Source organism: Thermobia domestica, chromosome 11 (assembly GCF_964235325.1).
Source record: "Thermobia domestica chromosome 11, izTheDome1.hap1.1, whole genome shotgun sequence".
NCBI lineage: Eukaryota > Metazoa > Arthropoda > Insecta > Zygentoma > Lepismatidae > Thermobia > Thermobia domestica.
Window position 1 is genome coordinate 21,591,180 of NC_137464.1, and position 17,092 is coordinate 21,608,271.

A 17,092-nucleotide genomic window follows, 5' to 3' on the forward strand; every position below is an offset into this window, starting at 1 on the left:
CTGTTACGTAAAAAGAGTACATTCCATGTCCCTCGCAATATGGTGTATCTAACACAAACGGAATGGAACAAATTTATCAGTGTATTTCAGTGTGTGAAACATGCAGTGGAAGTGTGCAACAAAACTAGTATATTCCTGAAAAAGTACTATTTTGAAAAATGTGTTATGCATATTGTACAACATGTATCTAGATACTGTGATGGTTGTCAACATCGTTCGTGGGTGCATACCTGTATTGATAAACAGTTTATTTGTGATCAAATGGACATTGAGTTTCCACCAATTGATATTGCATTAGACCTTAAAAGACTTCAATTGGAATTAAAATTATATGCTAAAGACAAACTAGTGCAAGAAGTTCAAAATACATTGTATCGACAATATCCAGAACCACTATCTGGTATGGATGTATGTGGAGTGTAATAAAATGATCCATTTCAATGAATTGTGTTTTTTCATTTCAAGTACAACCCCAGGTTCTGACGTGTACTATTGCACCATAATGTTGCCAGAGGTTTTAGTTCTAACAGTTCCAGTTCTTTACTAATGAGTGCACAAACTTTTAAAAATGTCAAACAAAAATTTCAAAAAAAAATTTCAAACAAAAAAAAATTTGAAACAAAATTTTCCAAACAAAACTGTTCAAACGAAAAAAATTCAAACAAAATTTTCCAAACAAAATTTTGAAACAAAAAATTTCAAACAAAAATTTTAAACAAAATTTTGAAACGAAAAAATTTCAAACGAAAAATTTTTAAACAAAAAATTTCAAACGAAAAAATTCAAACAAAATTTTGAAGCGAAAAAAATTTCAAACAAAATTTTGAAACAAAAAAATTTCAAACAAAAAATTTGGAAACGAAAAATTTCAAACAAAAATTTTAAACAAAATTTTCGAACAAAAATTTTCAAACAAAAAAATTTCAAACGAAAAAATTTTCAAACAAAAATTTCAAACGAAAAAAATTTTGAAACAAAAAAATTTGGAAACGAAAAAATTTTCAAAACAAAAAAAATTTCAAGCAAAAAAAATTTCAAACTAAAAAATTTTTACGTTTCACGGTTAACCGTCAAACTTTATCCGGTTTTTAACTATTCGATTAACAAATAAACGGTTTTGATCATATTTATCAGTGAGTGCAAAATGTTGAACGAAACCAAGATTTTTAAATGTTAAACAAAACTTAAAACTGAATACAGCAAAGATTTGAAAATCATCAACCAATCAGATTGCACGAAAGATAGTGATCAACCAATCAGATTGCAGGAAAGATAGTGATCAACCAATCAAATTGCATTAACAATAACTTTGCCAGTGTTGTAGCATGTATTGCCTTTCGTCTATGAGTCATAAGATTCAATAAGGTTAGCTATCAGATTTCAAATCAATCACCACCAATGATCTTAGACTATGAGCTGTGACTAAAGTTCAATGTATTGTTTCAAATTTCGCACCTTATGTTAAAATTCTGTTTATCACCATTCCCAAATTTAAAGAATACTTCTCTTGATATACCTGTCTTAGAGTTAATCATATCATTATATGTTCAATAAGGTTAATAATGTCCGTCAATTGTTTACCTGAGTAGAACCAACTGTTTTCTAGAAGTGTGTGTGTGTACTCAAACTTAAGAAGTACCACAACAAAGGAAATGAATCCCTGTACACTACCTCATCAAGGACAATCACGTGGTACAACGTCTTGCTTACGTTTATATTTGGCGGGAATAATCAAAACCAATGACGCATTATCAAATTATCCTACAAAGTTTCAATGTACCAATGTCCTGGACTCCTAATCCCATCATAGGTCATTAACTGATCACGTGATCATAATGATTTACCCAATGAATAAGATACTATCCAATTTTAAGAACAATTACCAATTATTGATACGACAATAAGAAATGTACCCCTTCCAAAATTTAAGATTGGTACACAAATACACCTGTGTCTTATGAAAAAAGTAATAAATCCTGTACTTATTCAATAATAAAGCCGGTCAATAACATTTAAATTTTGAATATTTGACCATAAGAGGAACATCAACATCTACAATGGGCTTAGAAAACGTTTACCGAATTTTGTTATTTGATAATTCCCAAATTTAAAAGGGAACATAAACATATAAAGGTAATAAACCTCTGTACATATCCATATAACATGCTAAATAGGGGTCAATAACCTCCGAAATTTGATTTTTGGTAGTTCTTTACCTATGAAAAGGGAACGATGTGGACCATCCAAATTTATAGTGGTACATATTGAAGACCTGTACTATGATACCAAATGCTTATATTAAACAATTTCTAAAACCGAGTGGATGTGTCAAGATACCCCTCCCAAATTTTTAAAGGATGCATCAACGTACCCATATCTTATGATAGGAAATGAACCTATATACATGACCATATAACCATATAAGGTAATAGAACCTCATCAAAGGGGGAGAAATTGGGCCAAAAACCAAACACATGGTACAACATATTGCTTATGTTTATATTTTAGCAATTTTGTACCCCTAAAAGAGAACGATGTGGACCACCCAAATTTATCATAATACATGTTGAGGCCTGTACTATGATACCGAATCCCCTCCCGGGGTGCATCAATGTACCTATGTCTTATGATAGGGAATGAACACCTATACATTACCATATAAGGTAATAGGACCTCATCCAAAGGAATAAATTAGGTCAAAAACCAAACACGTGGTACAACGTAATGCTTACGTTTATATTTTGGCAATTTTGTACCCCTAGAAGGGAACGAGGTGGACCACAAAAATTTATCATAATACATGTTAGGGTCCAGTACTATAATACCAAATGTTTAAATTGGGCAATTTCCAAAATTTAAGGGGTGGGCCAAAGTACCCCTCCCAAATTTTTAAAGGAGTGCACAAAAATACCCATATCTTATGAAATGTAATGGACCCCTATACATGACCATATAACTATATAGGATAATAACACCTCATCAAAGGAAATAAAATCGACAAAAAAAAAACCAAACACGTGGTACTACGTATTGCTTACGTTTATATTTTGACAATTTTGTACCCCTAGAAGGGAACGAGGTGGACCACCCAAATTTATCATAATACATGTTAGGGTCCAGTACTATAATACCAAATGTTTAAATTGGACAATTTCCAAAATTTAAGGGGTGGGCCAAGGTACCCCTCCCAAATTTTTCAAGGGGTGCATTAATATACCCATGTCTTATGAAAGGTAATGGACCCCTGTATACGCCCATATAACTATATAGGATAATAACACCTCATCAAAGGGGATAAAATCGACCAAAAACCAAACACGTGGTATAACGTATTGCTTACGTTTATATTTTGGCAATTTTGTACCCCGTATTGCTTACGTTTATATTTTGGCAATTTTGTACCCCTAGAAGGGAACGAGGTGGACCACCCAAATTTATAGTAATCTCTATTAGGGTCCTATACTATAATACCAAATATATTAAATGGGCAATTTCCAAAATTAAAGGGGTGGGCCAAAGTACCCCTCCCAAAAATTTAAAGGGGTGCACAAATGTACCTATGTCTTATGATAGGTAATAGACCCCTATACATGACCATATAACCATATAAGGTAATAGGACCTCATCCAAGGGAATAAATTAGGTCAAAAACGAAACACGTGGTTGTACTAACAATTTGGCAATTTCGTACCCATGAAAGGGAACGAGGTGGACCACCCAAATTTATAGTAATATATATATATATATATTAGGGTCCTATACTATTATACCAAATATGTAAAATGGTCAATTTCTAAAATTTAAGGGGTGGGCCAATGTACCCCTCCCAAATTTTTAAAGGGGTGCACCAATATACCCATATGTTATGAAAGGGAATGGACCCCTATACATGACCATATAACCATATAAGGTAATAGGACCTCATCCAAGGGGATAACTTGGGTCGAAACCAAACACGTGGTACAACGTATTGCTTACGTTTATATTTTGGCAATTTTGTACCCCTAAAAGGGAACGAAGTGGACCACCCAAATTTATTATAATACATGTTAGGGTCCGGTACTATAATACCCAATGTTGAAATTGGTCAATTTCCAAAATTTAAGGGGTGGGCCAAAGTACCCCTCCCGGGGGTGCACAAATGTACCTATGTCTTATGATAGGGAATGGACCCCTATACATGACCATATAACTATATGATGTAATAGGACCTCATCAAGGAGATAAATTAGGTCAAAAGACCAAACACGTGGTTGTACTAAAATTTGGCAATTTTGTACCCCTAAAAGGGAACGAGGTGGACCATCCAAATTTATCATGATACATATTAGGATCCAGTACTATGACACCACATGATGAAATTAAGCAATTTCCAAAATTAAAGGGTTGGGCCAAGGTACCCCTCCCAAAAACTTAAAGGGGTGCATCAATATACCCATGTCTTATGAAAGGTAATAGACTCCTGTATACGCTCATGTGAACATATAAGGTAATAACACCTCATCAAAGAGAATAAAATCAACCAAAAACCAAACACGTGGTACTACGTATTGCTTACGTTTATATTTTGGCAATTTTGTACCCCTAGAAGGGAACGAGGTGGACCATCCAAATTTATCATAATACATATTAGGGTCCAGTACTAAAATACCAAATGTTTAAATTGGGCAATTTCCAAAATTTAAGGGGTGGGCCAAGGTACCCCTCCCAAATTTTTCAAGGGGTGCATTAATATACCCATGTCTTATGAAAGGTAATGAACCCCTGTATACGCCCATATAACTATATAGGATAATAACACCTCATCAAAGGGGATAAAATCGACCAAAAACCAAACACGTGGTATAACGTATTGCTTACGTTTATATTTTGACAATTTTGTACCCCTAGAAGGGAACGAGGTGGACCACCCAAATTTATCATAATACATGTTAGGATCCGGTACTATAATACCAAATGTTTAAATTGGACAATTTCCAAAATTTAAGGGGTGGGCCAAGGTACCCCTCCCAAATTTTTAAAGGGGTGCATTAATATACCCATATCTTATGAAAGGGAATGGACCCCTGTATACGCCCATATAACTATATAGGGTAATAACACCTCATCCAAGGGGATAAATTAGGTCAAAAACCCCCGAAATTTGAATTTTTGGGAATTTTTTACCCATGAAAGGGAACGACATAGACACCCAATACTGATAGAGGTACATACTATGGTCCTAGGCTACCATACCCAATTTTTAGATTTGACAATTTCCAAAATTTAAGGGGGGTGGTCCTATGTACCCCTGCCAAAATTTAGGGGGTGGACCAAGGTACCCCTGCCAAAATTTAGAGGGGGTGGTCCTAGGTACCCCTAGGTCATTGACCCCGGGCCAAGGTCATTGACCTTTGACCTATGACGTCACAAAAATTTTTGCTGACTCGACGCAATATACGGGGGGCCTACTACTTATAGGTCTCAGCGTGAAGTATCTCTGTTCGGACTATCCATTGAAAGGAAATGAACTATCGTGAACAAAAGTGCATTGACACATATATTCTGTATGTCCTTAGAACATTCACTAATGAGCTTAATAGATACATTGTGCTATAAATGAAAAACTGAACGCGGCATTGATCAATTTATTGTATTTACCAGTACAGCTCAGAGATGACGAGAACCCTAGCAGATGTAGTGTGATGTAGGTATGGGCTTGCCCACTTTTCGCACGGGGGTTTCAAATGACACCACGGAATAGCAACATATAACTACCCGGAGTGGCAGACATCTAGGTATAGACCACACCTCGAAAACCGAAAATGGACTTGACCGTGTCGTTGACCTTTTCCCGCTATCCCTGTTTTAGGGTTCTTCTCGTTATCTGTGAGCTGTAACTACCATTTCTTTAAAATTATAGAAACAGATGAACAAAAGTATAATAATCTTTACGTGACAATTTTGGATTTGGAAAATGAAATTCACTCTTTAAACATATAGTCTCTACTTCAACTATAGGAAATTGCTTTAAGAAATCCTTTTCCACTCTTAATAAATGTATAAAATTCCCTGAAAGTACATTTCAAATTTTCCCTGATACAGTCCCTGTCATCTCTCTAAAAGTTTCTAAACACGCGAACAAAATATATTAAATGTTGATAGATGGTGAAAGATAACAGTTTTGAGTTTACAGAATGACAGCTACTTTTCAATATCTTTACTTCAAACTAGATACCAATTTAAAAAAAAAAAAAAACGGTTATAAAGGGGCTGGTGAGAAGTTTGTACCCGTTACCGGCTTTAATCAAAATAACAGCATTTTTTCCGGTCAGGCCAATGAAAAGCCGGCCAGTTGACAGCCCTAGGTATGAATATGTGACATTCGCAATTCATATACCAGTATCTATTTTGTATCAACTGTTTTGGTTATTAGTTATTAGATTTAATTTTATTGAGTGTGCTTTAATTCTGTACATAACCTACAAATTCTGAATGAATTGTATACCATGACTTCTGTAAATAACTTACAAAAAAATAACTTGCCCAGCTTCCAACTGAGGAAAAACTTATAATTAAGGCTTAGACAAAACAAGGAAAGTGCAATTCAGGAGAATGTTCGAAAAAAAATTTTAAATTTACAGGACAACTTTTGGCAGTAATGTTGTATGCACTAGATACATTTCCACAATTTATTTTAAATTTTCCTAGATAAATTGTGAATAAAGCGTGTTCAATGTACATTTTTTATAACATTAATCTCTGCTACGAACTCTCTTCAGTCTACACTGAAGAGGAATTCGGATCACTGTCGGACTGAGTTTCATAGAATGAATTGTTCGCAATAATCTAGAAAAAATATTTAGTGAATCTATAAAGCTTCTGAAATTAATATTAACTGTACCTATGGCGTCAGTAAAAGAAGTTTTTTTTTTTTTCACATCAAAAAGAATTGACACTTTCAAGAAAATGAATGTCCCAAGAAACGTTATCACCATTGGTTATGCTTTCCATCGAAAAAGACCTAACAATAAGAATACTAAAGTTCAACTAGCACGTATTAGGCAGATTTGTTCCAATCAAAGAGAGAAGAATGAACTTACTAATTAAATAAGGTGATCAATCGGATTAAATGTTCTGCATTTTTTTATTTTTTAAAAACATATTTTTATTTAATTTAACATATCACATAGCATTTGCATCTAAAGTTATGCTGATTAGTCAATCAGTCCACTTTATATCTTCTGTCTCCGATCGTTCATACTGTAACACCCGAAAACACAATCCACCGGCCGCCACTGACAGAACCTAATGTTTTTCTACCTCAGTTTAACCCTTTGGGGATCCTATGGTACAATTTGTACCATATGCACTTTTCATGGTACATTGCGTTATTTCTCTTCTATTTGAGCTTTTTCGTCCGGTTTTTTTTTTTTGTTTTGTTTTGTTTTTGTTTTCCAAGTCCAGAGGCCTTGTAGAAGATATTACGTATGGTTTCAGACCGTCCTGCGTCCAGGCATAGGAGGTGATGACGTCATAAGTCAAAAATTTATTTTCTCATTTTCTAAATCTATGTTCAATATTTTTTGGCGGGCTTATTTTTCTACGTAGAAGATTGAAATTTTGCACAAACATTCAGTCCACCGAGTAGTATTTACCAGATTTTTTGTTCCGATGTCAGTGCCAAAACAGGGGGGAACCAGAGGGGAAAAGGGGTAAAAATAGGGATTTTTTACCCCAAAAATCCCGTTTCTCGTCATTTTCCCGCCTCACATACAAGATAGGGCCACGTGAGTCATACCGTCTGAAAGGCCGTTCTATTCTGAAGAGAATGACGGTCGAATTATTATTCTAGGGTAATTAGGGACGTCTCAGGGATTTTTTGAAAAATTTACTTCAATATAGGGAAATATGGGGCATTGTCGGTATATATATTTTTTGGCGGGTTTATTTTTGAACGTAGAAGATTGAAATTTTGCACAAACATTCAGTCCACCGAGTACTATTTACCAGATTTTTTGTTCCGATGTCAGTGCTAAAACAGGGGGGGACCAGAGGGGCAAAGGGGTAAAAATAGGGATTTTTTACCCCAAAAATCCCGTTTTTCGTCATTTTCCTGCCAAAAAACATGATAGGACGACGTGAGTCATACCGTCTGAAAGGCCGTTCCATTCTGAAGAGAACGACGGTCGAATTATTATTCTAGGGTAATTAGGGCCGTCTCAGTGAATTTTTATCCAAATATACTTCTGTATAGGGTAAAAGTGGGGCAAAGTAGGGAAATTTTCTCTGGCAGGCCTATTTTTTCACGTAGAAGATTGAAATTTTGCACAAACATTCAGTCCACCGAGTAGTATTTACCAGAAGTTTTTTTCCGATTTCTGCGTAAAAACAGGGGGGGTCCAGAGGGGCAAAAGTTGAAAAAAGGGAAATTTTGCCCCCAAAAATCCCTTTTGTCAGGAATTTCCCGCCTTAGATACATGATGGAGACATATGAATGGTACCGCCTGAAAGACAGTTCTATTTTGAAGAGAATGATTGGCGGATTATAGTCCTAGGGTAATTAGGGATGTCTCAGGATTTTTTCCCTGAGATCATAGTGTTTTATGGTACTTTGGGGCACTGTGGGAATTTTTGATAAAAATTCTCCCGCCCTTACTATTCAAGATAGAAACTTGAAATTTGGCCCACACATTCAGTATACTAAGTACTATTTCTCAGATTTTTTTAGATGGCTACGATCACACAGGGGGGGTCTAGGGGGGGCCAAAGTTCGAGAAAAAAGTTTTTCCCTCCGGAATTTTCACTTTGACATTTTTTCCCGCTTCTGGTATATGGTATGAGCACGCAAGTGGTATCATTTGAAAGCCAGCTCTATTCTGAAGAGAATGAGGTATGAACCATGATCCTAGGATAAATAGTGACGATACAGTAGCTGCTTGACTGAAAGTCTAAAAAATAGCCCAAAAAGCCAGGATCCCCAAAGGGTTAACACATTTGCATCTAGCATAGGTATGAATTAGTTTTTGGGAAGTTAAAGTACTCGTTATAACATTGTGGACCTACAGCTTAACGTGGAATCCACAATAAATTCACTTCAACCGAGAATCGAATCCGAAGTTCCCACACTTCTTTCACGTAGATACCATTTATCCGCAAGGGTGCGCAGTACGTCATTTAACAAAAAAAAAAAAAAAAAAAAAAAGAATCCACTTGTACTTGAATCATTTTGAATTTTCTTTGTAGCAATAACGTGGAATTCAATATACATCTACCATTTAAGACTGATAAAGTAAATACTATAATGAATAGTATAGTCTACAATCAAGGGCGTATCTCATATTTTAACATTCATCTGATTGCTTGAAGGAAAGGATGGAATTTTCTACATTTATTCATTTATTAATAGCAGAAATATATGTTCCTTGAACGGGCATAGAACATTTATTTTAGAAATATTTGGAAGATTTGTTTAAACCTCCTTCCTTCCGTTAGCACGCTCATTCTAATCAAAATGAACTGACGAAGTGCTATGTCCAAAAGTCATTCCAAACTATTCCGCTGTTTTCCCATAATGAGACTGATAAACATCAATGTGTTTTATATATTGAGAAAACAATTATAGAAATTGACCCCTTTCCCCGGTAAAGGCGCAATTTTCAAATACATTATAGCGTATACCCAATCAAAAGTAGAGTTTATATACAAAACTTCAACGTCCTAACATTATTACGGTACCGGGTTAAACTATAACATGGGAATGAAAGTATCGTTCAATTTTAACGGAAATATGCTGCATCATGCTCAGCACCAACACAAATACAAGATTTCTTAGTTTCTCAGCGCACTTCTCTCGTTTTACCTCTTCTTTTTCTTGTACTATAGTACTCGCGCCGAGTCGTGAAGCTTGGGCTCTAAACTAATCATAGAAATATTTTGCTTGAGCTCCAACACATCGGAAAACTTCGGTCCCCAAGTATGCGCTCGGGAAGCAGCTTCACGAATTGTACCGAAGTTTTCCGATGTGTTGGAGCTCAAGCAAAATATTTCTATGATTAGTTTAGAGCCCAAGCTTCACGACTCGGCGCGAGTACTATAACGTTTCTTATAGTACCACCAGGTGGCAACACAATCGACGGAAGGCACACATTAGGCGAACTGTACGCATTTTCGCCGATCCCAAGAGGTTCATCCAATACATGGCTAAAGTAGCACTTTTATTGGCCACGTACGGATGACGTCACAAAGGTTAAGGGTAGCGTACTTGGATTTGTTTTTTTTTAAGAATTCTTTAAACGCGGGGACATAAGTGGACTATTAAAGAATAATAAAGTAACATATGGGGACGCTAGGAAAATATTTAAAGTAAGGATTGAGCCAACATCGCTAGCTTTAGCCTGTTTTTATTATAACGTGACCATAATGCTACGTTAGTACCCAACTGTACCGTGCGGTTATGGAAAGCTTACGTGTGACTGCTAGTTCCACATGGTGTAAACAAAAGGAAGATGTTTATGCGTCAATTACTGCAATATTCTTTCATAGTGTTTCCAGCAACCAACATCACGGACCAAGGTGATGCCATTACTTGAATTTGAATCTTCTGAAAAATATTCTACGAACCATTATCTTTATTACTTGGAAATCATACGCTAAAAATCATCCTGTCGTATTAACCCTTTGGGGATCCCATTGTACAATCTGTACCATACGGGGTGTTTCATGGTACATTGCGTTATAACTCTCCTATTTGAGCTTATTCGTCCGTTTTTTTTTTTTTTTTTTTTGTTTTTCAAGTCCAGAGGCATTGTAGAAGACATTACGTATGGTTTCACACCTTCCTGCGTCGAGACATAGGAAGTGATGACGTCATAATTCTAAAATATATATTTTCGTGTAATATTTTTTGGAGGAGTTTAGGTAAAGTATTTTTGGCGGGCTTATTTTTGCACGTAGAAGATTAAAATTTTGCACAAACATTCAGTCCACCGAGTAGTATTTGCCAGATTTTTTTTTTTTCAGATTTCTCCGTTAAAACAGGGGGGAACCAGAGGGGCTAAAGTTGAAAAAGGGATATTTTTACCCAAAAAATCCCGTTTTTCATTTTCCCACCTTAGATACATGATGGAGACACGTGATTCATACCGTCTGAAAGGCAGTTCTATTCTGAAGAGAATGATGTGCGACAAAAGGCCCTAGGGTAATTAGGGAAGTGTCAGGGAATTATCAAAATATACTTCTGTATAGGGAATTTTGGACATTTTCGGTATTTTCTTGTGGGCTTATTTTTGCACCTAGAAGATTGAAATTGTTCACAAACATTCAGTCCACCGAGTAGTATTTACCATTTTTTTTTCAGATTTCTGCGTTAAAACAGGGGGGTACAGAGGGGCTAAACGTTGAAAAAGGGAAAGTTTTACCAAAAAATCCCTTTCACGGGATTTTCCCGCCTTAGATATATGATGGGGACAAGTGAATGGTACCGCCTGAAAGGCAGTTCTATTCTGAAGAGAATGATGGGCGAAACATGACCCTAGGGTAATTAGGGATGTCTCAGGGAATGTTTAAAAATTTCCCTCTGTATACGGGAACATGGGACATTGTCGGTATATTTTTTTTTGGCGGGCTTACTTTTGCACCTGGAAAATTGGAATTGTGCATAAACATTCAGCCCACCGAGTAGTATTTACCAGATTTTTTTCAGATCTCTGCGTTAAAACAGGGGGGTCCAGGGGGCTAAAAGTTGAAAAAAAAAGGATATTTAGACCCAAAAATCCCGTTTTTCCTCATTTTCTCGCCTTAGATACATGATGGAGACATGTGAGTCATACCGTCTGAAAGGCAGTTCTATCCTGAAGAGAATGATGGGCGAAACATGACCCTAAGGTAATTAGGGATGTCTCAGGAAATTTTTTACCTGAGATCATAGTATTTTACGGTAATTTGGGGCATGGTGGGAATTCCTGATAAAATTTCTCCCGCCCTTGGTATTCAAGATAGAAACTTGAAATTTGGCACACACATTCAGTATACCAAGTGCTATTTATCAGATTTTTTTTTAGATGGCTACATTCACACAGGGCCGCTCCAGATGGGCCCAAAGTGCGAGAAAAAAAATTCCCTCCGAAAGTTTCCCTTTGACATCATTTTTCCCGCTCCTGGTATATGGTATGAGCATGCAAGTGGTACCATTTGAAAGCCAGCTCAATTCTGAAGAGAGTGAGGTATGAACCATGAACCTAGGATAAATAGTGACGATGCAGTAGCTGCTTGACTGAAAGTCTAAAAAATAGCCCAAAACCCCGGATCCGGAAAGGGTTAACATGATCATAGAATTGTGGCTTCTCATTAAAAGTTCTAAGTTTGTTATTAGAGCTTGTGTCTGTTGTTGCAAAGCCTCTGCTAACAGCACCTCCAACATACTACATCTTCTGAACAACCGTCAGACGCCAGTTCTCCGTAGCTCACAGAAGCTCAGAAATCGTCCTGTGCTATTGTTAGGTTACACAGAGATTACTTAATGTACTTACACATCCCAATAAATTAGAATGCTCTTTTTCGTTTACAAAGAAAGACTCTGTAGTAACGTGAGAATATATGTAAATATGTGCAGGATTATAAAAGAAAACTTTATTTCCAAACTGTACATTACAACAAAATAATAAAGGAACATTTCATCACAGAACACATAAATGCACTTTGTCGGTATACTTATGTAATAATAACAAAGAAAAGTATCACATATCACATCAAGTAAATAGTCTGCAAAATTGGATCATCCTTACGAATGTCGCACAAAAATACATTCAAGGCCGACACCATTTTCAGTAACTCACAGTGATTCTTTTATGTGAATTACTGAAAACAGTGTTCTAAATTTATTGAGATAAGGAACAGAACAAAGATAAATCCAATTCTGCAGGCTACGACAAGTGTAACACACAAATCAGGTAATTAGCTTCGTTGCTCTATACACCAAGCAACATTATACCACATATGATTGATAACATTTCACAAATTACTTTGCTTTAATAAAGGAACGCCCTTGCAAGAAATTCAAGACGATCTGAAGTCATTCAAGGCGTTGATCAGTCGCAAAACTCGAGGATGTATCGAAGTGAAGTTCTTGTTTCCCCTCTGCGACTTCTTTCCTCGACTTGGATTTATTTGAAAGAAACACCTGAAAAAGCAATAAATTGATATATTTAATAATCCGAAAGAAGGAAACACTCCTGAGTGAACTTACATTAAATAACTAAAACGGCAATTCTTCACAGGTCTCTCCTGATTTGCAGTTTTCTAATAAACTAACTTTTTAAAAAGAAAATCAAGACACTCAAAATATGGTTTCTACATTTAGTAGAAACTCCTCCCTGCATAATCTAACCATCTGTTCATAACACATTAATTAATCTTCAGCGGATTCCACCCTGGAATCAGTGATTTACAACGAACCTTGCTATCAGCATCTTGAATCAAAACAAAAACTTCCAAGAAATCCACCTGAATACAAAGAGACCATAATAATAATAATAATAGTAATAATAATAATAATGGATTTGTACGATTAAAATCTGATGTGTGTCACTTTCAAAGTAAAATAGAGAGAGAGAGAGAGAGAAATATCTGGATAGTGAAAGTACTGATGCATTTATTTTCATAAGACTATATTTTCAAAATTATTACGCGTACAAACATAAGTAGTATATTAAAATAACCGTACACTCATCAAATTTTATTGTGTATTCCAAATGGCACCAGATGGCAGCACGATTTTAGTATCTGTTCCAAATGGAAGTAAAGCAAGAGAAAAGTTTTTGTGTGTTAGAATATGCGAGATGTTCTCCTGTTACAGGAGTGCAACGTGTATCGAGTGACCAAAGAGGGATATATAAAACATTTATAGGGGGCGAAGAAAACTTGGTGAGTTAGCGGTTCTCTTGATGTATCAAGTTCGCATGTATTACTTTTGAGAAAATAACCTTGAATCATTTATAGAAGTCCTGTTGTTTCCGGCTGCAGCCTCACACATTTGTCATTGTTCAACCAACGATTGGATTCCATACGAAAGAAGTGAATCGGAGATTTGATGAAGTCCTCATCTGCACATTACAATGCTCGGTCATCAGGGAAGTTCTCTGTCAAGAAGTGATCTAGGGATAACGGAAGAGGGTGGCACTCAGTGAAAAGATGTCAGAAGAACACGGTGGATACCGAAAAGTTTCACACTACAACTCGTGGAGAGCCTGCACCATCCTTTGAGCAACATGATGGCTAGTATTCTCATGTAACATGAAGACGCAACGTCTGTTGATTATCGTTCCTATGCATTCCATGGATTTCAGAACTTTTTGCATCGACGGAGAAATACATGATGGATCACCTCCACCATAGATCACTATACCAGCAACACCTTCTGCGGGCGGACTCCATCCAACAAATATCTTGACCGCTTATGATTGTTGTAGCAGATACATTAGTATTCAGAAGTTGCAATCCGATGCAGGAAACCTTTCCGGTCATTTCCTACACTCAGAGAGCTGCACACCTCCAGACTGGTGTTAACTCATAAGTCAAACCTTTTCACCTGACCAATTGCACTGAGCTGCCGAAACACACTGGTCTGGTTTATGCCTAACTCAGTGGCAAATGCACGAAACTACTGATAGTCCGCTTCCACGTTGTTCCTGAGGAACTCATCAGAACATGCTGTTAGTCGGTGACTGCAGGGTTTAACTGTGTCCCCAGCATGAAATGTAACAAACCAACGACGTATAGTGCGTTCATTCACCACTTCTATTCAGAATGTACTGTTGATGTTTCCCGCGGTTAGATGTGCAGAGTGTCCCAGTTTAAACTCGTAAACAAATATTACGCTATTGGATGTCTCTCCACGGTGCACTTTCAGATGATCTTATTCAACATTCAGCCTGAGTGGGCGCCTTACCCTATATTCTAAACGTGTACAGAGTTTGCAATATCTTACGGCACAAAAGTTTTCTGAAAGTCCGCTTCCAAATGTTTCCAACGAGTTTATTAGAGCGAAACATGCACTGTTTACGTTCTTTGTGGCTAGATGTGTTCAGTGTTCCTGTTTAAACTCGGTAGTGTCCCAAGAGACAGAAAATCGGAAATTTCAATTGCATATCAACCTGGTAATAAAAAGAATACTGGGCTTTAATTCTGGTAATGTGACTCACCAATAAAAAACTATTTAAAAATGGTCTTTTCTCACCTCTGTATGAACTCTAGGGTAAGAGAGGATTCTTCCGGATACTTGATGTTGAAACAATAGAAGGATGCGAAAAGAATACATAGTCCTTCCTCAAACGTCTCAATGTCTTCAATGGCTAGTATGCCATCAATTGCTACAGAGTATGAACGGGCATCCAAAATTGACGAACCTGAAAGAAAAGTAACAGAAAATAAATGATTTAATCAAGCTTCATCTTTTGTACACGATGTTTCTCTCGAAGGATAACCGTGTCTTCATGTGTCCACTCTAACTATTGACAGATCTTAATGTTAATGACAACTTACGTATCTCTATACAACAGGTTCCGAAAATTATTGTCCATTAACTCCGATGCACTTATCACAGCACATTTCATCATGGTTTTTGCAAATTCTAAGTATTTCTCCATCTATTTCCCCAATATTGTCATTCAGTTCTTTACATCCTCCCATGCGTATAAATTGCTTCTGGCATTTATCAATTCAGGCAGGTAAAGAACGAAAGAAAAAAAAACTTACTTTTATAGTCTCAGATGTTCTAGAATTTATCAAATGTTAAAACTCAGGACAAAGTAAGAAACCTATATATTTTGCTTTGTCAAAAGAAAACTGGCCCGAGATACAGGCTGCCAAAAATGACACCATTTCCCACGTGCAAATTTCGTCAAAATGTTAAAATGCTTTATCTCTGGAACAATTCAAGATGTATTGCTTTTTATTTCAACGATAATAATTTACTGACTCAAATAACATTCCCCTTTTAGAAATATATGTCCATCCAAATTCACGTGATCTTTGATTTTCTCTTTCAAATCATATACCAATCTTTTAAATGCCAATCCCAAAAATTACCTTTTTCCTGTTGATCAGTGTTATACAGTACCAAATGTCCTGAAAAGAACTTTCACTTTTTAGTAGAACATGATTTATAAACAACTGAAATTTTTGCCATACATTAAACAAGTTTCCGTTACCACATTCTCACATATCGGTTTGGTGAAAAAAAAAAAAAAAAATCTAGTCTTATTGGACGTGTCATTTTAATTCTGCATAAACATATATGACAGACACAGTTTTCAAATATACTGAAGCTTCCAAAATTTACGTGCAAGTTCCGAAACATATAAGTTCCAAAGCATTCCACTTGTGTGCACTCTGTTTAGAGCTGAAACCAGCAATTCAATGAACTAAACCTGTGTTTAACTGCATCAGTATCTTCCTTTGATATTAAGTGATGCTTTCATGTTGAACCAATAGGAACTGGGGCACACACAAACTTTAAAATATCGCGAATTGGAAATGAAAACTGGTGGTGGTGTTCCTGGCAGTTGGAAATCTATATCTAACAGTCGGTTCATGTGATAAAGTTCTAGACGATTTCACTTAATTCTCAACTGATATCTGTAACCTTTGCAAGCCACGAATTACTGTCACACACACAGGGTACAAACATCACTCTTTCTATGTTGTGTACCTGAATATTCTCCTGCCATTTCTGACATCTTGGTTGGACAAATGAAATTTCTTCTTTGTTAGTCTTTAAGTTCGCTCACCACTTTGAGTCCAGAATGTGATTTCTGAATTTCTTTTACAGGGCCAGTTGGATCATTCCTTTTATTTTCTGCTGCTAGAATTCTGCAACTTCCTCTTGAGGGCTGTTCATCTATATGACTTCATACGCTTGCAAAATCCTCGGCATTCTGAATCGTAGCTATACTTGGGCTGGAAAGATTGTTTTGTAGCTTGGTACTTCACTAGGCCCTTCTATACCATCGCAAGGCGCCTTTTCATGACCAGCAGCACTATATATCTATTCCATTGGCACAAGCGACTTCAATTCAAACAGCTGCTATCGATTTGGAAGTGTTTAGGAGCATCG

General features: G+C 36.3%; 1 protein-coding gene across 1 annotated transcript in view; it reads right to left on the minus strand.

The window, feature by feature from the left end:
- Positions 1-12,594: 12,594 nt before the first annotated feature.
- LOC145663972 (uncharacterized) overlaps positions 12,595-17,092 on the minus strand; it is a 42,679-nt gene continuing 38,181 nt past the window's right edge. The window contains exons 9-10 of the mRNA XM_081730219.1: positions 15,215-15,383; positions 12,595-13,159 (exon numbers count right to left, since the gene is read on the minus strand). Coding sequence (XP_081586345.1) covers positions 13,036-13,159; positions 15,215-15,383 — 293 coding nt within the window. The 3' untranslated portion in view covers positions 12,595-13,035. The remainder of the gene's footprint in view (positions 13,160-15,214; positions 15,384-17,092) is intronic.